Source organism: Crassostrea angulata, chromosome 2, assembly GCF_025612915.1.
Source record: "Crassostrea angulata isolate pt1a10 chromosome 2, ASM2561291v2, whole genome shotgun sequence".
NCBI classification, from domain to species: domain Eukaryota; kingdom Metazoa; phylum Mollusca; class Bivalvia; order Ostreida; family Ostreidae; genus Magallana; species Magallana angulata.
This window is the reverse complement of record NC_069112.1, coordinates 42,352,198-42,377,815: the sequence shown is the minus strand read 5'-3', so window position 1 is coordinate 42,377,815 and position 25,618 is coordinate 42,352,198. Positions and strand designations below refer to the sequence as shown.

The window sequence follows — 25,618 nt, the reverse complement described above, 5'->3', positions numbered from 1 at the left end:
GCGTGATAGTTTCAACTGCAGATATTCAGCGAAATTTGTTGAAAATAGTTCGTTTGATGCGTAAAATTGATATTATATTGTGGAAAACACATAAATGTCTCGAAGTATAAGCTATATTTAGGCTCGGGTCGAAAACGTGAAGAGGGTTCAGCAAGCCCAGCCCTCTGTCACGTTTTCTTAACCCGCCTATATATCGCTTAATTCATTTATTTAAGACATTAACCATGTATTTTATATTCAATGACCCTAAATTTGTGAAGTTATATATTTATTTATTACTTAAATATGTCTTAATGTTTTAATAATACAATAAAGATCACAATTTCCGTCTTTGTCGAATAAAAAATAGTCATTATCTGACAAACTGGGAAATTGGGCATACAAAAAATAACTTTGATAAGACCCCTGGAACAAACCAGGGGGTAAAAGGTTTTTTTATTTGACCATTTGATGCCTCTCAGCAATAACTTTAATATGTAGAACAGAAAAAGAAATCCCTAGGGCAGAAGTTTAAAAAATGTGCAAAATTGGTACATTTCAAGCAATTTCCCATAGGGTCCTATGTTAAAAATTAACAAACTTTGAGATGGCCCCTTAAACAAACGGTGTGGTAAATGTCTTATTTTTTTTATCTTAAAATAATAATTATATCAGTAGAAATTCTTGTCAAAAATTTCATTTAAAAATCTAGGGTAGAAAAAATTAGACCCGGCCTCGTTAAGTAATCTTTATCCGAAATGTGTTTCCCAGTGTTGTACATCTAACAAGACTGAAGTTGTTTCTTATCAAAGTTTTAACTTGTTGAGCCTGTAGATCTCTTTCACAATAATAAGCCAGCTGATAATATACTCAACATTGCCTGACTGTATTTAAATTAACATATTTTGGATGAGGTTTATAATCCATTCATTTAGTAAGAGTTTTTTTTAAACATGAATAAAACTTACCAAAAATGAATTGCATTAAATAAACTCATTGATAAGCAATAACGAGATACGATGCAGTAAAATGTAACATGAATAGAATAAACCTATGTCATGGTGTTGTCGTTTAACTTTTACACCTTATATAAACAAATCGACATATATGTATATAATTACATTCATTATCAAAAAATAAAACAACAATCACAGAGACAATGAAAATACAATGTAATATTATGACATATCACACTAATGTATATCATAAACAATATTCATTTCATATCCACAATTTTATTATAAATATGTACAATATCCATCTATTTTATTTTTTTAAGGAAGTAGCATGTTTCTGCAAGTCCACTAGACTGATTGTGAATTTCGATTTATTGACATCTACAAGTATTTAAGTAAATCATCTTAAGGTTTTGAAAATAAAAACAATATCCTTAAATTTGTTTTTTTTAAATACATGCAAACGCTTTCATAATTGCTTCCCTGTTAGATCCACTGTCTAAATATCTTTATATTTCACATATTTTTTAATTCAATCAAAAAACTGCTTTTTTTTCTATAAAGATAAAGATGTAGAATAGATAATGTGTGGATTTAAAAAAAAATGTGGAACACCATCCATCAATTGTTCCTAGGAGTAAGCATTCGTAAAACCATGCAGCTGCTTGATCAAGACTTGCTGAATTTCAGAAGAGATCACAGATCATTTTTAATACATGCATCGTGTGTTAATTGTTTCCTTAAATGTCCCAAGATCAACGCAGTATATAGTACCCATGTGTTTGGTTTGACAATGGCTTTTTGCGTGGACCCTGAGGTCCACGCAGAAAATATATAAGCGAGGTTAAACCGGATGCTATGGAGAAAATTTAGCCTGCGCATGAGTTAGCCTGGTTCCTGTGCGTAATGGGTAGCTCAGGGAACCAGGTTAGCACACGTTTATCTGAATCGGGATCGGGATTCCGTGCCATATGCACACATAATTTCAAAGGCACTGTGATTGTAAAGTTGTCAGTAAACAGTACAGAAACAAAGTATTCCTTAAAAAAAATGATTGGCATGTGATATGAATTATCAGTATTATGAAATAAGTTAATGTTATGCCGAAACTACAACATGCATCAAATAGCATAATTTGCAATGTTTTGTTGTTTTCCGAATACACATGTAGCTTAACTTTACTTTAATAGTAGGCGGGGACTATAGAGAACTTCCCGATTAATGTTTCTTAAGCATTTAAGTATGATTGAATAATTATATCACTGTATAAAAGTTTAAATCTCAAGAAAAATGCATCAAAATATGAAAGTTTTAATTTACAAAAATCTGTCACTGCATAGAGTTAAAAAGAGATAAAAAGTCTGGGCTATACATACATGTATACATAATACAACGTACAAATTTAGTGGTTTAAAGCAGAGGGCTAGAGTCGGTGAAATCTCTGATAATCTTATGCAAATGGTCCATGTATTGTAGTCCTTTTTTAAAGGACAGCAACTTGTTGTTTCCTTAAATGTCCCTAGATCAACGCAGTATTTGGATATATCGTCAGTATGATTCTTTCTGCTCGGAGTATTTTTAAACCAGTCATCCTCGGGTTTCCTTGAGGAATTGTGACTCTGGTCTTTCTATCTGCTTTGGACCTTTGTAAAAAAAAAATATCATTAGAATAATACCAATCGTACACTAATTAAACAAGAGAACAAAATACCCACATATACATTTAAAAACTACACAATTTACATGTATATCAATTTCAACACAAAAGTTCCATATCATTTGCTATTTGCATTGCTTTTTTTCTATGTATATTAGGTATAATTTTCAGTTTTTAAGGAAACTTACTATGAAATTCCTCTCGTTTTCTTTATATTGAAAGTTCTTCTGAGCATTCCTTTAAGCAACGTTTACATATTCTAATATTTATAAGACACATGGTCTCCCTGTAAGCAAATTGCAAATTGTAAGTGAGGTAAGGAATACGAAATGATTGCTGTTCATATAACTATGTTAGATTAAATCGTGATAATTGTTTTTAATTCATGTTCATAATATATTACTATTATTAATAAAATCAGATGATTTCATATTTTAACATAGGCAATTACCATCCGAATACAAGACTTTTTAGACCTATTCAATTGTTCAATTTGTTTTAATATCGATGCAGATATTTTCTTCATGTTCAGCTCACCAAGCGTATTTGAGAACATACATACTTTTTTTTTAATTTTCAAGAGAGGAAACAAAACCTGGAAAAAGAAATTGATTAATATAAATGTAGAAAGCTATTTTTTATAAGTGCCACATTAAATCATTCAAATACCTACCATTGTCAGCAACGTCATCAGAAAAAAAAAAATAGATAACACTAATTTTAAGAATATATCGTTTTCGTTAAAATAATAATACAGTTGTATTCAAACATTATATTACAAACATCAATACTTTACTTTGATGAATACACATGCAAATATTTATAAAAACTTAAATTTGTTACTATGAACTTCTGCATCTAAAATTGATTTAATTTTTCTTTAAAAGTTAATTTCGACAAACCTTCCGGGCGTTGCGTTTATCTGAAACAAGATATATCATTTAAGCCATTGTAAATAATACTGGTAAATTGAAGTAAAAACAAAATGATATCAACGTCAAGGAAAGATATTCTTAAACATCAACAAGTCACACTTGATAACATATTATATATATATAATCTAACTCTCCATTATATACAAAACATATCAACTTTGGTTTCGTTTTCTTACTTTTGACAACATACGTTTCAGTCGTAGACAGTACAGTGCTCAAAATGGTATAAGTTTACGTGTACCATTCATAATCCTCTTTAATCATCAATATATTATATCTTTGCTTCCCAAGTATCACTTTTTATCTGATCATACTGAGGAAAACATCACTTACCCTACCTTTCCACTAACTGCCATCATTCAAATGGTATCAGCTAATCTGTTGTGAATTGTTACATTGCGCATTACATGCACCGTTCGCGGTCTTCTTCTCTTTTTTATATTTGAATTGTACACGAAATACATGTATACAGTACGGTTAGCAAAAAGAAAAAAATCTTAAAATAGTAAATACCGTAAGTTAAATTGATTGGTATATCAGCGATATATAGTAACATCGGATTAAAAATTGTGAACATGCATGTATATTATATACGCACTTACCTGCTTTGAGGACGATAGCAAGTTTATATTTCCCGAAAACAGAAACTATTTCACCTGGCGACGTCGTGAAAAATAACTGCTATCGATGGGAACATAAACTTTCAATTGTCCGGATAGTCAAAAAATATATAGTTTGTTTTATTAGGATGAAAACTTTATTGTCATCGATTAATGCTTTTATATTTTACAAATACGATTATCGAACACTGAATTTAATTTAGCAATTTGAATTACACCATGCGTTTTCCTATATTGAAATCGAAATAAATCAATTCTATAGGCGTAAAGTTTCGATTATTAAACACCATGGGTATTAAAACTTTTTCATGAATATATCAAGTAGCAGTTTTTTCCCTCGTAATTTTACATAAAGAACATTCACAAAATATGAATTGAATATTAATAAGTCAAATTACTAAACCCTGTAATACAAGTAGTATTGATAAATTGTTGAAATTTAACATAACAAACACACAGTATAAGTCGTTATAATGAAAATACGATAAAACAAATTGTGTGCAACTTACGTTGTTTGAATTTATTTTGTTTTAGTGACCTTAATAATGGTATATTATTCAAAACAAACACTGTAAATATCTGGTAAATTTCCGTTTTATTGGACTTACCTAAGTTCTTTTTACTTTCTCTTCATTTTTTATTGACAATTTCAAATTTACATCAGTATTAACAATGTAGTGTTAAACATATGAATAATCTATTTATATATCCATCTATGCATAATTTCAGAGATGGTCTATGTACTCACGTACGTTACACATTTCTCTTTGATACATATAACCTTTTATAACATTCAGTTAAGCATGCTCCATTGATATGGAAATACTGACTTATTACGTTACTACAATGTATGTTTGCCACAAATAACACGTAAATATGTTTATGTTATTACTACTTCATTTGTAATCGCATCGTGTAATTAAAAAAATGTTTTTACAATATGTTTTTTCAGTATCACTTTTTAAGATATTCTTTTTATAATAATAAGTTGCTAGTTTCGTCTGTACTTGGTGTTTGTCTACTCACGTGATTTACATAAGTCCCCTTCATAACCAGCATCACACCCAGTCAAGCAAGAGCCATTGACTTTGGAGCAATGTTTTACATCACGACAGTGTCCACATGTTTCATTACATTCAATACCATACGATCCTTTGTCACATTCTTAAACAGTAAAAAGGTATATAAAGATGTTAATTGTAATATTGTTTGTACAATGCATAGTGGCGCAAAAACAGTATTTTTGCTTTAATATTATGTATTATGATGTTGAATAATGAGGTAAAGAGGTATTATATTAAGCAGTTATCTTTTTAGATTATTCATATAATTGCATATAATTGAGGATTTAACCAACTTTTAAAAAATAAAAAAGCCCGTTTGCTTCTTTCATTTATTTTTCATCTTTTTTTTAGTGAACCATGAACATCAGATTGCGTTGACAGCTAAACTGTATATAATATATTTCTATGAATAAATGATAAACGCATCAATGGTTACATTGCCTCCTGACGTTGCCTCCTGAGAAGGGGAAGGAGGGAGAGCTTGTTTTATATTTACATATAGGAACATATTAAGGACAGTGTTAATTAGGAAGTGAATGCTCATTTTCGGATGTCGACGGTCCTTTGACACACCAAGCGGTGCATACCAAGTTAGCGTGGTATGATATATTGTCTGCATCGCTTAGTGTGTCATAGGACCGACGACATCCAACAATAAGCATTCAATGCTTATATTTTTATGTCCATTCTGATGTCTTTTTATGTATCGCCGCTATAAAGCCATTATTTACACTGTTGGTGAGGGATATGAAACATACACGGAACAGCCATATTAACATGTTATTTAGAAAGCTCCCGCGACAAATCTTTTTTTATTAGTGAGTAGATATATATTAATGTTTGTTTTTTTTTTCAAAAGTACATATGAAATATGTTATGTATGAATGAAAGTCTCATTTAATCTTACAGAAATATATATAGTCAAAACATGTGAAGACATTTATTTTTGTACTCGTGGGACAGTGCAGCAAAGCGTATGCATAAAAATTAACGTCGCAGTTTTACAATGCAAACATTAGGGGAGATAAACGCTGAATTTAAACATAAATATTTGTGAAATTTAACGTATCTTTTATTTTCCTGTTTTTTGGGGGGAGTTTTTGTGTTTTTGTTTATTTTCTTCTTCTTTTTTTGGTGGGGGATACAGTTTTAGACTGAAATTTTTAATATCATTAAGATTATGAATAAAAATTTGGAACTGTGCTGTAATGTTATGGGATGTTTTATTGTAAATTTTGTAAAATTGTTTTGTAAAATTTTCGGGAGGTTTGTTAGGTCTTGTTTGTTTAAAACTAAAACGACGGGTACTGTTTTATTCTTTTTATTGATTCCATTTATGCGCGTTGTGGAGTTATCACTTGCTACAGCGATTTAACCTAATTCATGTTAATATAATGAGCAAAACCTTTATTGCAGAAGTATCCTATCCAGCCAGGTATACATCCAAAGTCACACAAACCATTGACATTATTACATCCACTACACGTGTCGACGCATTTCATAGAACAATCTTGCCCAAAAAATCCAGGTTGGCAACCTGGTGAAAACGAATAAAAAGTTATATGTTTCTTGAAATTATGACATACCTATTACATTGTATCAATACATGGATACCTTTAAAAAAAATGAACTTGTACATTTACACATTGATATATATTAAAAACGTATAGCTAAATTTGTACTCACGTGTTTTACACCGATTCCCAATATAACCAGCTAAACATCCAGTTAAGCATGTACCGTTTACATGGTCGCATATATCACGACAGTTTTCACATGTTTCGTTGCATGAGACACCATAAAATCCTGAATTGCACTCTAAAATGTATAAACCGTATTAAACTTTTCATGGTTTATGTGAAGACAATGAATCCTTGTTGTTTTTAAATTATTCATACATTTTTTTTTAACGGTTTGTATAATATGGAACTATAATTACCTCTTCGTTACCAATCGAATGAAAAATTAATTAAACGATAGACAAGAAAAAGTGTTTTTCAAATGTGTTACCTACCAGTTTTACACAACTCCCCTTTATAACCAGCATCACATCCGGTTAAGCATGTCCCATTGATATGGAAACATTGGTTCACATCACGACAGTGTCCACAAGTTTCGGAACATCCTATACCATACAATCCTTTGTCACATTCTACAATGATGATATATAATATTGAAATGGCTTTCTTTTAATACCTTTATACACAATGCCGCATATTTTGGTTCTTTAATAGTATTATAATTTTGTCCACGCCAAACGTTCAAATGTGAATGTCCTTGTGATTTATGATTTTAGAAGCACTCTTTGTATTATGTATTATGTATACAATTTGATATGGATATTTTAATTTCCAAAAAACAATGCAGGTTAGTGGTTGCATTATTATAGATTGTAACATATTTCTTTTCTAAAACGCTATAGTATAGCTCAGCGTTTTATTGTCGTTAAACTTCTACTTCCGGTGCATCGAATTACTACCCCTATGAAATATGTGAAATATATAATATTTATTTATAATATTTATAATAAATATCAATCATTTAAACTGTTTGTGGAACCAGTTCAAGGGGTTTAAGCACAAAACTGCACGGGCTGTTGTGAATCTAATGTGCATGGCTTACGTGCATCATCGCAGGGGCTGTTACGCAGAGATTAGTCAGCCCTCGGGCTGATTAATTAAGTTGTGATGAATCCTCAAATGCGCTTGCGTAAATTATAATTCTGGGAAGGAAGTACTTGACAGTCCGTGTTCGAGAAATACGAAGACGTTATGAAATTGGTGGGGTTTTTAGGTCAAACTGCGCATCGTCTCATTGCATACATGTACGTGTAGACTCCTACACATTTGTTTCCTCAAATACAGTTAAAAAATAAAAGTACATCCCCATGTTAATATTGAAACTATTTATATCTTGTATTTTTATAGATTGTGTAGTCTCTTGTAACCTGAAATTTATATTCCACTAGATGACTGTAATGGCTTTTTAAAAAGGCTAACCTTGTGAAGAAATATAGTGCGTAAACAGAAGCTGAAATGTAGAAAATCAAAACGACTAGTAAATAGCGACATGTAGTTCTTGGTGTCTTGATCTCAGAACATCAATTATACTGGTTAATACAATACACTGATAAAGAAAATGCACGTATTAACAACAATTTAAAGTGCAAACATTAGACAAACGAACATATTTAACACGTCGCACACAAGGTCCAGATGTGAAATAAAGTGAAACAAAATCAAAGGTTTTTATAAATCATTATTCAGATAGGTGTCCATTTACAAGTCGTGATTACCTTTGATTTGAATTAACTTTAGAGTATATGATAAATTATAATATACATATAAATATTTAAAGAAGATGTAATTTCGACAAAATTTTCTTAATTAAAATAAATTGAATTGAATGAAACTTCAACCCCATTTTGACCCTTCTGGCATTGGATACTTTTAATGTATATTTAACAACATTGTTTTAATAAGTCTCATTTCTACCTAAGCTTGCACAAAGTAAATTTCCCTAAAAGCCATGCTAGGTTAGCGCTTTTAAGTACTTTCAGTACATTGATTTTATATAACAGTTGTGCCAAAAATGTTTGTACATGTAGCCTTATTAAACCATTAGCACTCTGATTGTAACCATAGATAGAACCAAATTCATACAAACCATTTGTATCACGATACTCGTTAATGCAACATTGAATTTCTTATAACATTTATTTCCAAAATACACCCATATACTTGCTAGGGGACATGTAAGAAAAATATTGATACAAAAATATGCAGTTTCGAATTTTACGTATTTTACAATCATCTCTATGGTGACCTTTATCATAAACAGTTAAGAATTTTTAATTTGTGTCAAAGCCTTGGTCAATATCACGACAGTTTCCACAGTTTTTGTGTGTATTGAAAGCCCTATAACATGTTGTCACCAAAAAAAAAAAAGAAAAAAAAATGATCAACATCGGTGATATATACTGTTGACACATATACGTTTTGATGTTTTGAATAGCATGATTATTAAGATCGCTGTTTTCTAAAAAAAAAAAAAAAAAAACAGAGCGATCTCAACATTTGTGTCAATATCTGCATACTAACGTGTTGTACACAAGTCCCCTTCAAAACCAGCAGCACATCCTCCTATGCATGCTCCGTCGATGTTGGAACATTGGTTTACATCACGACAATATCCACATAATTTATTACATCCAGTACCATACGATCCTCTGTCACATTCTACAATGATTAAAAATAATAGTTGTATATATTTTTATTGTACATGTACATAATGGCGCGCATTTTTCGTTTTTAACTTTACAATACCTATATCCACTCTCAACCTTCATATGTGTTTGTCCTAATCATTTATCTTTCAAAAACTAAGTATGTTCTATGCACAAAAGTGTGTGTCGATGATTAAGTTTCCGTAACGTGTATGTGCATGTGTGTAGTTGCATCTACGAAGGGTGACGAATCTATTAACATTATCACAACCGATACATGTATCACTGCATTTCTTCTTAATACCTTTTTTTTCTAGAAAAACTACTAAGACATGCTTATGGAAATATAAGATGAAATTAATCGATAGAAATGACGCAAGAATGTTTTTTTTCTCTCTCTTAATAATTGCATTGCCTTTATTTGATTTCTACTTTTAAAAAAAAAATATGGTTTGTTAATCATTTACATGCACTAATAAATATCCAATGCTAATTTGTTAAGAATAAATAAAAATGCTTTTTGAATTGTGTAAGGATATTCATTGTTTATTTTAGGGTTTATATTCTAAACACTATAAATTTTTTTAGGCCGGCATCTATATTATACCAGTGTTATTGATTTTGGAAAATAAAAGAAAACGACTGATTGGGTTCATCTTAAACAGAAACGGTTTGATAGAATGTGTTGTCATTCCTGTATCTCTAATATTCGATAATGAGTGCGCGGTCATCCCTGCTTAATTCCGCCTCATTACAGGAGTGCGGCCATTCCTGCTTGTGTTCGTGGTGGTTGCAGCGGAGTACTAGTGTGTGTGTGATTATCCTTGCTTATGGTCATACTATTGTGTCGCAATTATGCGGCACTCCCTGCTTGTGTTATGTTTGCGTTGTTGGCGAAAGTGTGCGATACTGTCTGCTTGCGTAAGCGCTGGTACCTGTTGAGTTGCGCATGCTGCAGTCATCACTGCCTGCATAACATAGAGTCCCTATATAGGTGCAGGCGCGCGTATCTCGAGCACGGGCCTGCGAGGGAACACATGCAGCGACCCACTTACACGTTATACAAAACCATACAGTTTTATTTGATAAAGACAGCAATGACTCTACAAAGAATGTGTAACCATTTTATAATATTACAAGTACTTTTAAAATCTACCTGCATATTTACAAGCACTCACGTGTTTTACACAAGTCTCCTTGATAACCACCATCACAACCAGATAAGCATGTTCCATTTGTATGAAAGCATTGGTCGATTTCCCGACAGTTTCCACATTTTTCTTTGCAATCAAATCCGTATGAACCGTTGTCGCAACCTCAATTATGAAAAATTATTCGGTTGAAAAATTATCAGCATATGTGATACATGAATATACATACATTCTGATGTTTTGAAAAATATGATAAAATATTTGATTGGACTACCATTGCATATATTTTAGACATCCTAAGACGCACTTAACAAACGTTTAAAATGTCACTATTGTTCTGTTATATAATGATCCGACACAGTGTTTTATGATTCTGATACAATTCAATGGTGTCTTGTAGCTGCATCAACGAGGTTTAAATCAATCTTCATTTATACAACTATAGAATTTAGGTAATTTTTAGCAATCAAATGCCTTGATTTGACAAAAAACCGTCAAATTCCAAGCTTGGCTGGTACCTTTCCAATTTTCTACTCACGTGTTTTACATAATTCTCCACTAAAACCAGCATCACATCCAGTTAAACAAGAGCCATTGACATTGGAGCATTGGTTTACATCACGACAATGTCCACACGTTTCTTTACATTCAAGACCATATGATCCTTTGTCACATCCTTAACCATTTATAAAGGCATAGTTAGGGTTTTGTGTCAAAAAGGTAACGAAAGCCGAAATTTATCTTAGTGTTTTTTTTTATATATACTCCTATACCAAGTATGTGATTATTAATAATTAGGATATAAATTAGTGTGCAAATTGGGCTAATCTTCAACCCTATACACTAACTAGCTATACTTAAAAAAATTGCATAGCCGCCTCAGTAAAAAAAAAAAAAAAAAATTAGCTTCTAGAGAGATATCGATTTCTGAAAAGAAACCCAGCCCATTAAAACAAAAAAAGACCAAACAAACAAACAAAAATAATAACCAACAATAACAAAAACAAAACAAACCAAAGAAACCATGATAATGTGTTTTTCTCCTTCTAGATGTACGTTTGCCAAATTAAACTATAATTAAAGTATACCGATAAAAAATTCAATGTAATCTGATTTCTTTGCTTATTTTGTCTTTTCATTTTTTAACAAAATAACAGAATTACATCTACATATGACTCATATTTTTTTAAAATGTAATAAATTGACGTCTGGCTACTTTTATTATTTATTATATTGTATAACAACATAACGCCGTGTTAATCATTAGTCATACTGGCACTGTACCAGTTATCGGCTAAAATTTAACGTTTTCTTTTCGTAATTCCTTATTTCTTCATATTTTTGGATAAAACTTGACATACTTTAAAAAGTGAAATCCTTATTTATCAATATGTTAGTTTATATCATTATTTAGAACCCAAAACATCTTGTTTTGTGCTTTTAAGCACGCCCCGAATTTGCCGAGATTTTACGATTTACTGTATCAGTTATCGGCTTCGTGATAATAACAAAGTAAAAATCCGTGTTCATGTTCTGGCCCCTTCAAACCCCTAATTATGTAACATATGACTTTAGTATGGTCCAGAATAGATGAACAGCTGTACAATGAACATTTTTGCTTCTATAAATAATAACAAATTATTTTTCAGTAAAGAGTTATTATATAAAGATTTTAGAGCGCTCTTGGCCCCTAATTTGAGGGGCTAGTCCCTTTTTCTTAATATTAAATAAAAGATCTTATTAATATAAACATATTTTGTTTAATAAGTGTTCAGAAATTGTTGACCGATTTGGAGATATCTTGACAACAGTGTTTTAGGGGCCGACCCTTAAACTCCTTACTGGGGCCACAAACCATAAATTTCAAGGTACCATGTTCTAAAGAACATTATTTTAAGCAACTTTTGTTCAACATTGCCTTTCAAAATATTTCTCCTTTTTAAGATATTAATGATCAAAGTGTTGGTCTTCTGGCCCCTTGAAACCCCTAATTACGTAACAAATGTTTAAAATAAGGTACTGTGTAGATCAACAGCTGTACAATGAACATTTTTGCTTCTATAATTAATGACAAATTATTGCTCAGTTAAGAGTTAAAATTAAAAGACTTTAGAGCCCTCCTGGCCCCTAATTAAAAGGGCCAGCCCCTTTTCATTAAAACAAAACAAAAGCTCGTGTAAATCTTAACAACTTTTGCATTACATGTTTTAACAAATTATCAACAGGTTAAAAGATATGTTGCAAAACGTGTTAAAATTTTGCCAAAAATTTTGGTGCCAATTTTTGACCTCGGGCGAGCTTCGGCGCCGTGCGCATTTTCCACAATGTCAAATACAGAGGATCATCTACAGACATTCATCTACATATTCCTGAAAGTTTCATATTTCTATACCCTTTAGTTTCGGAGAAGTTACGTGGACAAAATGGTCCTTAAAAATTCACAAAATCCTCAAAATCTCAAACCGGATGTGACGTCATCAGCTCAAAATTTTACATTCGCAAGCACGTTTTATGTTCTATTAGTCCTGTCAATTTGGTAAAAATCGACCAAATAGTTTTTGAGTTATAGCTCTCGAAAAATGTCAGAGGAAAAATGTAGAATAATAATAAAAAGAAACCGTAGAATAACAAGAGGGTCTTCCGTTGGAAACGGAAGACCCTAATAATAATAATAGAAAGAAACAGTAGAAAAAAAGAGGGTCTTCCGTTGGAAACGGAAGACCCTAAATAATAAAGAAAAAGAAACCGTAGAATAACAAGAGGGTCTTCCGTTGGAAACGGAAGACCCCTAAAAATAATAATGAAGAATTTCCAACAGAATCAGTACAAGGTCTTCCGTTGGAAACGGAAGACCTTAACTAGGGACACCAAATAACACCCTCTTACGCCAATATGCTTATCGGAATATAATAACAAGAGCTGCTTCTTTGCGCTCATTAGTCACTGTTCATCATTTTGCATTTTATAGAAAAAAAAAGGTAATGAAAATCGTAGACAATCAAAACTATTTGAACTGCTTAAAATGCATTGCCAATGCTTTTACGATATCATTAAACTTACAGTAACACATGCATGTATTTCTCTGAAAAATGACGAAATATGTGCAAAGGAGAGCCAATATCTAAAATCTAATCTATGATTTGTGTAATCACGGCTACACAACTATCACTTCAATTATCAATTAATGCGATAGCAATGGAAAACAGTGAGGCCGCTATGAAATACAGATAAGAAAACAAAATATGTAGGGCTTTACATGTTACAACATAGTTAAACATTGTGCAACCACACCTATCTATGACCATCATAACTAGGCCCATGACGGATCGCAACTACACAATGTTGCACAGAAACGGTTGATTAAAACAAAACCTTAGGACTTTTTGCAGAAGAATCGACAACTTGCATTCTAACATTATGAAAACCAAATTAAAAAAAACAAAACAACAACAAAAACAAGCATTCTGAGAGTATTGCATAATCAATACACGTCCCCTATTGGTTTGTAGAAATTTGTGAAAACGATGCACTGTTATGCAGAATATAATTTCTTACCGTCTTCTGTACCCCGAATCAACAGACCAACCCGATAACAAATCCGATTGTAATAATACAAAAACAAAACAAAAACTAAAAGAACAAAACCTGTCGATTATATTTACAACACAATGCTTGACACTATTTCACGTAACTTATTTGTTTGTTTTTTTTTATAAACAAAACATGGAATGGTCTAGCTGCAGGTCTGTAGCTCGGTCTAAAAAAAATTCGGATGGACGACCTGGGAGCTACAGTGCCTACCATAGTAAAAAAAAACTGCAATTTATTGCGCATCAAAAATTGTGCTAGTTTTGGACTAATAAACCGACCTCGGAAAAAAAAGTATATTATTTCACGTCATGATCGAGCGTCGGCATTTTTACATGTAAACAAACTGCACCACTTCATTTAACAGGGCTGGTGATCGTGTTTAAAAGAATATCAGAGGCAAGCGAAGTGACGATATCTGTAGTAAAATATCCGAGAAATTTTTGGAATCAAATATTTGTATAGAATATGTTCGGAAATGAGATTAATAAGTCCAAAACTAGCGCAATTTTTGTACGCCGTAAATTGCAGTTTTTTTACTATGGGAGGCACTGTAGCTCCCAGGTCGTCAATCCGAATTGTTTCACACCAGGAGCTACAGACCTGCAGCTAGGAGTGGTCCAAGTAATGCACGATATTATTACTGACTACATACTTTCCTCGTTTATTCAATACACAGCGAACCCGATAACGAACCCAAACATAAAAAAAATGGAATATAAAAAAAAAAAAAATAGTTCTCTCGAAAATATGTCAACAAAAAGCTACAAAAGTGTAAACTTGATCTGTAGTTTGACATTTTGAAGCACTTCAGGAACTTATATATAATTCCGCAAACGCATAAAGAAAAAAGTGTAGAAAACTGAAGTAGGACAAACAAACGGACACACCGACAGACAAACAGACAGACAGACGGGCGGACGGACTGACGGACGCAGAGGAAAGTTATAGTCCCCTCCGGTGAAAACCGGTAGGGGACTAAAAAGAAAAAAACAAACTGATTTGAGTTTTGTATAGACTGCTTTGTTCTTAATGAAACACGAATTACTTAATTCCGTTTAACTTAATGTGCTTAGTATAATAGACAAATTAAGTTTTTTATTATTTTTTTATTTTAAAGGAATACGTTTTTACATGTAAACCTGTTCACTGCAAAATGTGTGTAAGTCGCGTGTATGATACATGCACCTCATGTATTTAAGTGTCTACTGGGTATCTTATCATAACCTCCAAAAAAAACATCCAATATACTAAAAATGAGACCTTTACCCGTAAGCAATTATACCTACCCTATTCATTAATCCTTAAACATGTTATATACACCCATAATAAGTGCATGTGGTTTTCTTTTCCTTTTAAAAGGAATAAATAGGAAACAAATGTGTTTGTTAGTTGTGTGTTTGGATTATGTACATATGTATTGAGATTTGAGAGTCTCTCTTAATTGACACTTGGAAATGTTCAAGGGTCTGCAATTAATTATCTTGCTAAACTTAATTTGGTTTTTACTTGGTTGTAAGCGTACTTCATAAAATTAATGTACTTGGTTTTTTAAAAAAGTACTTGACTCGAATAATGTATTATGTTGTGCTATATTTATTGAAGAATACCAATTAATTTCAATAATTGACCAAATAAACAATTGTTTTAAGGAAATAAGCAATAATTTTTTAAATGTACTTATACGTTTGCATATAACCTCATCTAAAGATTATTTGAAGTGTCATTGAGCTTTGAGTCTTAATTGAGGATTGGTCCGATTTGTTTTAAAGACACAGAGAAAAAAAAATGACACGAATCAATTAACAAGTTAAATTATTGCATTTATAAGATCTATTTACTGTAAGAGAACAAAGTGTTATCGAGCTGTGTTTCACTACACATTTCATATCGAACAACCCTTGAACTGTTAAAATGTAGAGTCTATCCAACTGGTTCAATTAGAAAAAAAAAACTATTTACATATTAAATGTCCATCAACTGTCTTTTATCCGATCAAATATAGTCTTGCAATAATTCATACATTGTCACAGTTTCCTTTTCATCCTTTCTTTTAAAATCATTTTTTTTCGCTTCTAATTAGAAAAAAATGGCAACTGATTTCATAAACAAGGCAATCTGTTCAAAATACGCACAGCAAAACTGGCACGAATCAATAACAAAGTAAAACAGTGTTTAAGGTATTGAATGGGTAACAAAGCTAAAAACAAAAACAAAAACAAAAAACTAACATACAAACAAAAAAAGAAATTTAAAAAAATTAAAACTCGTAAAACACGTTCTTTATAATGTAGGATCTAGTTTTAAAAGCAATCATTACACATTAAATGTTCACCAACTGTCTTTTGTTAAATTCAATCTAGTCATACACACATTGTCACGATTTCCTTTTCATCTATTCTTTTAAAAACAAAGTCTATTTTTTTTGCTTCGGATCTAAACAAATGTCAACTCATTATAAGGACTTCAAGCTTATTTTTTCCTTAAGTAAAATGTATCCAATGTGGTACATGTAACAAACTGTTGTTCTTTTTATCATAGTTTTTAATTGTTGAGCCTGTGGCTCTCCTTCACATTAATAAGCCAGTTGATTATCTACTCAACATTTCCTGAATGTATTTAAATTAACACATTTTGGATGAGGTTTATAATCCATTCATTTAGTAAGAGTTTGTTTGATTGTTTTGTTTTTTTGTTTTTTTTTAACATAAAAAAAACTCACCAAAATGTATTGCATTAAATAAATACATTGATAAGCAATAACGAAATACAATGCTGTAAAATGTGACATGGACAGAATAAACCTATATCATGGTGGTGTCATGAAGTATTAAAGTAAATCATCTTAAGGTTTTGAAAATCAAAACAATTCTCTTAAATGTGTGTTCTTTTAAAATATATGCAAACGCTTTCACAAATGATTCCCTGTTGAATCCATTGTCTAGATATCTTTATATCTCACTAGAATTTTAATTCAATAAAAAAATAAATGTTTTTCTTTTCTATAAGAATACAGGTGTGAAATAGATAAAGTTTGGTTTAAAAAAATGTTGAACACCATTCAGCCATTGTTCCCGTTATAGGTTTCAGATAATCTTAAGTATTTAGAAGGATTCTTCAACATATAGCTCTTAGGATCATACAAAACCGTTTTATGATGAAATGCAGAGTTAACATTTTAATAACCATGCAACGGCTCGAACAAGACTTTTGAATTTTAGAAAAAAAAGATCGCATCTCATATTAAATGCATGCACCGTGTGTTGATTGTTTCCTTAAATGTCCCTAGATCAACGCAATATTTGGATATATCGTCAGTATGATTCTTTCTGCTCCGAGCAGTTTCAATCCAGTCTTCCTCGGGTTTTGTTGAGGAATTGTGACTCTGGTCTTTCTATCTGGTTTGGACCTTTGTAAATATATATCATTAGAATAATACCATCCGTACACTAATTAAACATGAGAAAAAAAAACCCACGTGTACACTTAAAAAGCTTATAAATTTATATAATATTATTCACCTAGTACACAATTTACATGTATATCAATTTCTTCACAAAAGTTCCATTTCATTTGCTATTTGCATACTTTTTTTCAATGTATATTATGTATAATTTTCTGTTTTTAAAGAAACTTACTATGAGATTCCTCTCGTTTTCTGTATATTGTAATGGCTTATGAGCGTTCCTTTAACCAACGTCTACATATATTTACATGTATACGACACCTGGTCTCTCTGTAAGCAAATTGCAAATTGTTAGTGAGTTAAGGAAGATGAAATGATCGCTGTTCATATAACTACGTTAAATTTAATCATGATAATTGTTTTTAATTCCTGTTTATAATATATTACTGTTAATTATAAAATCAGAGGGTTTCATTTTTTAACATAAGCAATCACCATCTGAATCCAAGAATATTTGCTTCTATTCAATCGTTCAATTTGTTCTAATATCAATGCAGATATTTTCTTTATGTTCAGCACGCCAAGCCTATTTGAGTAAATATATACTTTTATACTTATATTATACTTATACTTTATAATCATTTCAACGTGTTGGATAAAACAAATATACAATTTTGCGGTGATAGAAATAGTGATGTGGATTTTACAGGAACATCTTCAAAAACAAGGTTACTGAAGCATTGAAGCAATAGGCTGTGTCTAAAATAGTGCTGATCAGAAGTATCTGATAAAGCACCAACCGTTTAAAGCAAATGTTCATCTCACGGGTAGTATACATCACACGTATGGAATTAAGATATTTATATTTTTACTCAAATATTCAATTTTTTTTTAATTTTGTCTCATAAAAGGCACCATGAACAAAATGAAAACCAATAGTAATATTTACACGCTGTATTTCTAGGTTACAGCTTGATTACGATATACTTTAAACTGTACTTGATTTGGTTTTCATGACATCGCTATTTGTGGTAACAAAATTTCATATTAGGAACAGCACTAAATGGAAACAGTAACGTGGAATGCACGTATCACAGCATGTCAGGGAAGTCAAGAAAGAAGAAATAACTTGTGACTAGAGTGTACACAAGTGTCTTTGAGCGCAATTTTCCGTTAACATGAAGAGGACAATCTGGTCGATAGAAATTTGAACTTCCTGCATTGTAAACATTCGAACTCATAAGATATAACTTAAGCGATAAAAAAGGAAAAGTATTAGTGTATTCATAAAGAACGTTTAACATAGTTACATGTAGACATTCATAAGTTGTTTATTGTTGCTTTAAAAAGGGCGTATCTTTTACATTCACTGCACACGGTCACAGAAATCACAAACTTTGCTGATTTAGAGAAAAGTCAGATAAAAATTTAGATCAAGGCGATTTCCATGTAACATATTTTTTACTGAATTAATTATCGGTTTACTAAATGTCGACCAATTGTTAAAAAGGTGGCACTTATGAATACCAGCAATGAAACACGTAAAACAATAACACATTCAGCATGCTCGTTGTTAAACGTTGAATGGATGTATGCGTTAATCTATCAACTTTTTTTCAGCAATCGAAGAAGAAATCGTCATATTATTTTAAAATTTGGCGTTCTTTTACCTACTTTATATGTAACAAAAATATGTATATAACTTACACACTGTAAACAATACATTAAAGATGTAAGGATACCTAACCAGTGTTCAGTATGTTGATTTCCTCGATTTCTGTGAATTAATAAACATTTAAATCAAGTATTGCCAATTTTAGAGCAACAGTAAAAATAGTATAATATTTTTATCGAAAAAAATAATCAAAGCGTTAAAAACAAAACACATTATGAGCAAACAGAATCAATATCATTAAACAAAGGGTGAATGTTGTTGTAAAAGGATGACCAATTTATTTTACGGCAAACTTAAGATGACAAACATCATTTGTTTTCCGTTTGAATTATTTTAAAGAGGTCAATCAATTGTACTTAGTTTAGAAATTCATATAAAAATATGTTTGTTTTTATTCTGGCGTTATATACCTTTCGATGAGCATCATGATATAATATTAAGTGCGTCCTCTTGTAAAGCAAATAAAATATGAGGAAGTGTTTTTAATACAAATCTTTTTTGGCCATATATTGCTTGCTGAAATATGTAATATCGTTTTTCCTACATAATTTTTGTACATTTTCTCTGAGGCAAACTTTTTTCAATCTTATTCTGGAAATATAAATTACATACTTATGAATAATGTCAAATTTTGGTCATGGGATCAATCGATAATTTCATAGGTATTATTTGATATATGATACATGTAAGTAAATGAATAACTATTCATAATTAAGCAGCATCGGTATTTTTGTGTATTATACACTAAATATCAAGATATGCTGGGTAATTCTAAAGTGGTAGAGTAATATTGTTTGATATAGAGATACTAATTCCATCATGCTTTACATCCTCCATTGCTATTAAACTGAATATTGAGTTAACATGTTTTTTTTCTATGTTGAATTGTACGTTCTTTTCCACCATAAAGCAAAGAATGTTTTGTCTGCAAATAAACAGAACAATAAGAAATTATTAAATCCCCTATTTTAGATAATACACGTGTGAAAAGTTGAATTATAATGTTAGAAGCATCTGTCAATTTCAAAGTACATTTTAAGTAATTAATTTACACTATTTACAGTGTGAAAGATGTTAACTTTTACTTACGTTTTCAAATATTTCAACATAGACATTTTTTGTCAACAAACAAATCTGATATTATGCTCTGATAGCTTGACATAAATTAGATAATATTGAAAGCTTGCATTGACTTACTTAAATAACATTACAGCTGACGCAATAACTTATATAACATATAACATATGGTGCATTATACTCATTGCATGTCTTTTAAAATCCGTGTGTGGCTGTAATTCAACTATCTTTCACGTGTAAACTATTAAAAATACTTTTATTACCAATATACATAGTTTTTCAAAAGGATATTACAATTTAAATAAAAGTAAATTTTAATTAAATATTTAAATGGAAATAGATTTAAAATAAACATATCAGTAAAAGCTAATTGAATAAATCAGTGAAATTCTTTAATTACTTAAATCTTGAAACATAAACATATTTGATTAAAAGTTTACAATTAATCTAAGAATGTATGTAATGTAAAGCTTTGTTAGATGTTGGTAGTATACACCTTTTACTTTTTAGCTAGACTGACAACGACAGGATAGACTGCTGTAACAAATTTGCATAACATTTTTTCACTGATTAATTGTTCTTACAGTTTACCAAAAGCAACACTAGAAATTGCAATATCTTAATAAAAGCTTACCTTGCCTTGTTATTTCAGTTTTTCTCAAGCCTTCGTTTTCACGTTCTTTGCTACGTTTATTGAATAACTCGCGTAGAAATGCGCTGTTATTTTATTAAATTTATCGTTTGAAATACTTTGATGGCGCATAACAATTTTAGGAGTATATTAAATTAACCCATTTTTATGCTTGATACATTAAAACTAGCGGGGGAAAACATGATTTCAAAAACATCAAATAAGTCTTAAATACAAGCAAACTTTACAATTTGGCACTTCGATCAAAAAATAGGTCATGAATACTTTGACGCAATAATAAAAAAACACTGCTATAGTTAAATCACGCCTAAAAATACAGATATAGAAAAAAAATAGTAAATTAAACATATAACTTTGCTATCTTTTTAATTTTTTCTCATATCAAATGTTGTACTTTCAAACTAAAGAAACACATATAATGCATGCACTATTTTTTCTGTAATCAAAGAATTTATTATGATGTAATCACTTTTTATTCTACTCACTCGTGTCTAGTATGCACCTTTGTTTCAAACCGTAATTAGAAATTAAAATATGCATTTCCATACATAAAGTATATGTCGACAGACACAAATATGTATAGTATTTTTCCTTTAATATTGCAATTTTTTATACTGATAATAACATCTGAAAATGTTGCAACAGAAGAACATCTCTGTTAATTGAATTATATGCCTCAAAATTGCCTACTCACGTGTTTTACATAAGGCTCCTTCATAGCCAACATCACATCCAGTTAAGCAAGTACCATTAATCGGAAAGCAATAGCTTATGTTTCTACAGTGCCCGCATGTTTCATTGCATTCATATCCATAAGATCCTTTATTGCATTCTAAAACAATTATAGATACAACGAATGCCAGACAGCTGTTTAGGACAGGTTAATGCAGTAACAAGTATTGCATTGACTTGCATCAGTATTGTCTTACAACCATAACAAACCTAAACATTAACATTAGTGAACGTCATGTTTTCTCGTAAAATTGGAAAAAGTCATTATTTTGCTTTTTTAGTCTAATTCTAACATTACGTTGACATCCAGCTTGTTTCTTTGTTTCTTTTTTTGAGTAAAAATAAATCATATGTTTCAATTAAACAAATTATAAAAATCCTTTAACAATGGCAATTGGTTTGATTTAGAAACAATATAATTTGATCGAAAATAACCGAATCCTCACGTTCGTGTGTAAACGAATATTCTGTTGGCACCTGATTATTTATAAGTCATATGTTTATTGATTATTTTTTTGTATTACTTTTTTTCTAAATTCACTTTGAATTTTGTCATATTATCATTCCTATAAAGATGAACGAAAATTTATTTCTCTGTTTATTTTGGTTTTAAAGGTTCTTACAGAATATTTTATAACACTTATGACAAATGTAATTCAGGTTATACATCTCCGTATTTTCAATAAGTAATCATCACTCCCCTAACTACCTGATGCATATCTAACTAGTTGTCCTGATAACTTTCTACTCACGTGTTTTACACAAGTCCCCCTCGTAGCCAGCATTGCATCCAGTGAAGCATGTTCCGTTGATATTAGAGCATTGACTTTCATTCAAACAGTTTCCGCACATTTCGTTGCAGTCAACGCCGTATGAACCCTTGTCACAATCTTTGAAATGAAATGATATGAAATGACTCCAACTTAATATTTTGAGAATGATATATAATGCTATACCTTAAAATTAATGCACTTCTCTGTATATCATTGCAACAGTTACATGTTGTCATGCCTTTATTACATGTAAGAATTAAATAACTAGCTGATTAGAAAAAAAAATGGAAGGCTTTTGTTTGTTCCTCTGCCTGTACCTGTATTTTTCCTTACCTGTTTTACATACGTCACCTTTAAAACCAGCTTCACATCCAGTTAAGCATGTCCCATTGATATGGAAACATTGGCTTACATCAAGACAGTGTCCACATGTTTCATTGCATATAATACCATACGACCCTCTGTCACATTCTTTAATATAATTAACACAAGTCCATCACAATGCTGTGTCTCATATTCATAATTACAAAAAAAAATTGGTAAGCAGTGTTTTGAATGTTTTATCTACATATATTAGCCAAACAAAACAAATAAAAACTAAAATTTTCTGCTATTCTGTTTCTACAATTTACAACTTTGTTCATAAACCAAATCAATAAACAACCATTATTTCCTAAAATGAACATTTTAAAAAGAATGCATTGGCTTTACTAGGCAACCCCTATTCTCATTTAAGTAGTCCATCCATAACTATTATTTTTTTTCAAGTTTGATCACTATACACTCAGTGTGATTTTTATGAGTTTATTTTTTTAAATAATTAAGATTCAGCTTTGAATTTTTAAAAACAAATAATATTAATGAATTTATCATATGTTGAAGTAGTATTGAGTGTATTGGAGATATGTATTTTTATATATTTCTTTAGTAAAAGGAATTTTCTCACATTTTTCTTGATAAAAAGTTGCAAAAGCTTTTCCTTTCTTCGAAGATGCTAAAAAAATTATAGTTTACCATAGATATTTTCAGAAAGTTATATTTAAAAATGTTCATTAAGGCAGACAACTCGTTAAAAATTGAAGTGCAAAAGCTCATTTAATTCACTACATACATACACCCAAGTTTGGTTTATGTCAGTCTCATAATAGAAAAATTGTTTAATTTGCCTAATATGCCTAAGTTATGGATGGACTAACTTGATACTACTAATCATAAATGTTGTCATTATTATTTTTTATGAATCAGTGGTAAAGTTATTTTAGATATTGTTGTAAATATAGTCTGCCTGAAAAAATTCCGCTCCAAACTTTAAATATTAAGAATGCTACCTTCGTTACAGTGATAACCTCTCCAGCCAGGTATGCATCCAGAGTCGCAAACGCCATTCACATTATTACATCCGGAACATGTGTCATTGCATTTTCCAGTACATTTATTTCCAAAATAACCACGTGGACATGCTAGTAAAAATACAAGAAAATGCAATTTTTACACAATAAACAGCTGTATCTGATTTAGACAAAAATGGTTTTTATGGCCGCTTGTAACAACAAAGTGCAAACACACCACCTCCATGAGCATAATAACTTGGTTTAAATAATGCTGCAAAAAGAACTACTCTTTTCTTATCGTCTGTTACGTTTGTTATACGTTTGAAAAACAGATGACCTTAGTAGAAGAATTCACAATCAGCATTCCAACGTTTTGACAAAAACCACCAAATTCAAGGGATGCGTATTTCTTTATAAAAGACGAAATACTGTGTTTGGAGTTTCAAAGTGGGTTTGAAACTTTAAACCAATACAATTTTGTACATGTTTGCTGCAACAATGTATGATACATGACCCATACATGGAAGTGATTACTGGCCTTGTTTTTATAACTCGCTAAAATACATTCAATATACGGAAAAAAGGCTAATGTTTGTAATATAGAAAACAAAATATCTGTGTTGAATAATTATACCGGTATAAAACTAAATTAACTAATAAAGCAAAACATGTTCTTTAATATAGCCGTTATTTGTTAAATTTCAATAACGAATTTGTAAGAAATATCACAGTGAATTTGTTCTCAAACGGTAATATGACAGTATTTCAAACTGTTGTACGTTTTATAATCGATAGGATCATTATTTACAGATATAAAACTTATGGGCAAACGAGAATTTGAACTTGTTTTTATCTTCACTACTCTGCTTCCTACCACAACACACAACCAAAAAAACCTCTGACAAATCAAAATTAGACACAATAAAAATGAATTATATTTCCCGAGCGGTTTGTTTTATTTGCGCAGACCATTGACCATTATATTATTGTAAACACCCTAAAATTAGATGTAGTTTACCGTCGGGAACTATGAACAAGACTCAAAAGGCAAAGTCCAAGATAAGGGACTCGTTTTTTTTTCTTGTAAGGCCGCGAACATTCCATTTATTAAACATTAGAGCAGTCTACAAATCTTAAAATTTCATATGACTTTAAATTAATAATCATTGTACAATATCCGTTACAAGAATGAAAAATTGCGGTACAATTTCATTGGCGAAGTCTTACATTTACTTTGGTAGAGTCGAAAATTCTTTAGAGTCGAGTTCATTATATACGGTAATTTTTTTTAGGTTTATAAACAGACTTTACTGGGACATAAATACATATCCTCCATAGTCGTAAATGTGCTTAATTTCAGATTTGCTGTAGGAAAAAGGTTACTTAATTGACTGCACACTAACAATGCTTTTTTTTAAAACATTTGTGAAACTGTTTAAAGTCAATACAGGAACTAATCAGCAATACAATTTTTTTGATATGGAATCAAATGGGTCCTAAAATAAAATATTTCAATGTTTTTTAAATTTGTTATAATCATAAGTGCACGCAGGTTTATGATCTTTTTTTACACACAATTAAAACAAAAAATATTACACGTTTTAACTTGTTTTGTATGATTGTCTTAGAATAAAAAAAAATATCTTCAAATCTGATAAGTTCTATCAATGCTTTAAAATGGTAACCGAAACGTAACGAGGCCATGTAGACGCCTGAACACGTATGGGTAATCTTTGTCTATTGAAAATAGTTTTTACCTAATTCGCAGTGATGACCTTGGTATCCAGGTTTACAACA

At 30.8% G+C, this 25,618-nt stretch overlaps 1 protein-coding gene across 1 annotated transcript in view; it reads right to left on the bottom strand.

The window, feature by feature from the left end:
- Positions 1 to 2,393: 2,393 nt before the first annotated feature.
- The window catches only part of LOC128174352 (multiple epidermal growth factor-like domains protein 10), a 214,972-nt gene continuing 191,747 nt past the window's right edge, over positions 2,394 to 25,618 (bottom strand). The window contains exons 15-25 of the mRNA XM_052839919.1: positions 22,824 to 22,961; positions 22,470 to 22,607; positions 21,680 to 21,817; positions 11,126 to 11,263; positions 10,615 to 10,752; positions 9,312 to 9,449; positions 7,226 to 7,363; positions 6,898 to 7,029; positions 6,617 to 6,748; positions 2,781 to 5,311; positions 2,394 to 2,578 (exon numbers count right to left, since the gene is read on the bottom strand). Coding sequence (XP_052695879.1) covers positions 5,166 to 5,311; positions 6,617 to 6,748; positions 6,898 to 7,029; positions 7,226 to 7,363; positions 9,312 to 9,449; positions 10,615 to 10,752; positions 11,126 to 11,263; positions 21,680 to 21,817; positions 22,470 to 22,607; positions 22,824 to 22,961 — 1,376 coding nt within the window. The 3' untranslated portion in view covers positions 2,394 to 2,578; positions 2,781 to 5,165. The remainder of the gene's footprint in view (positions 2,579 to 2,780; positions 5,312 to 6,616; positions 6,749 to 6,897; positions 7,030 to 7,225; positions 7,364 to 9,311; positions 9,450 to 10,614; positions 10,753 to 11,125; positions 11,264 to 21,679; positions 21,818 to 22,469; positions 22,608 to 22,823; positions 22,962 to 25,618) is intronic.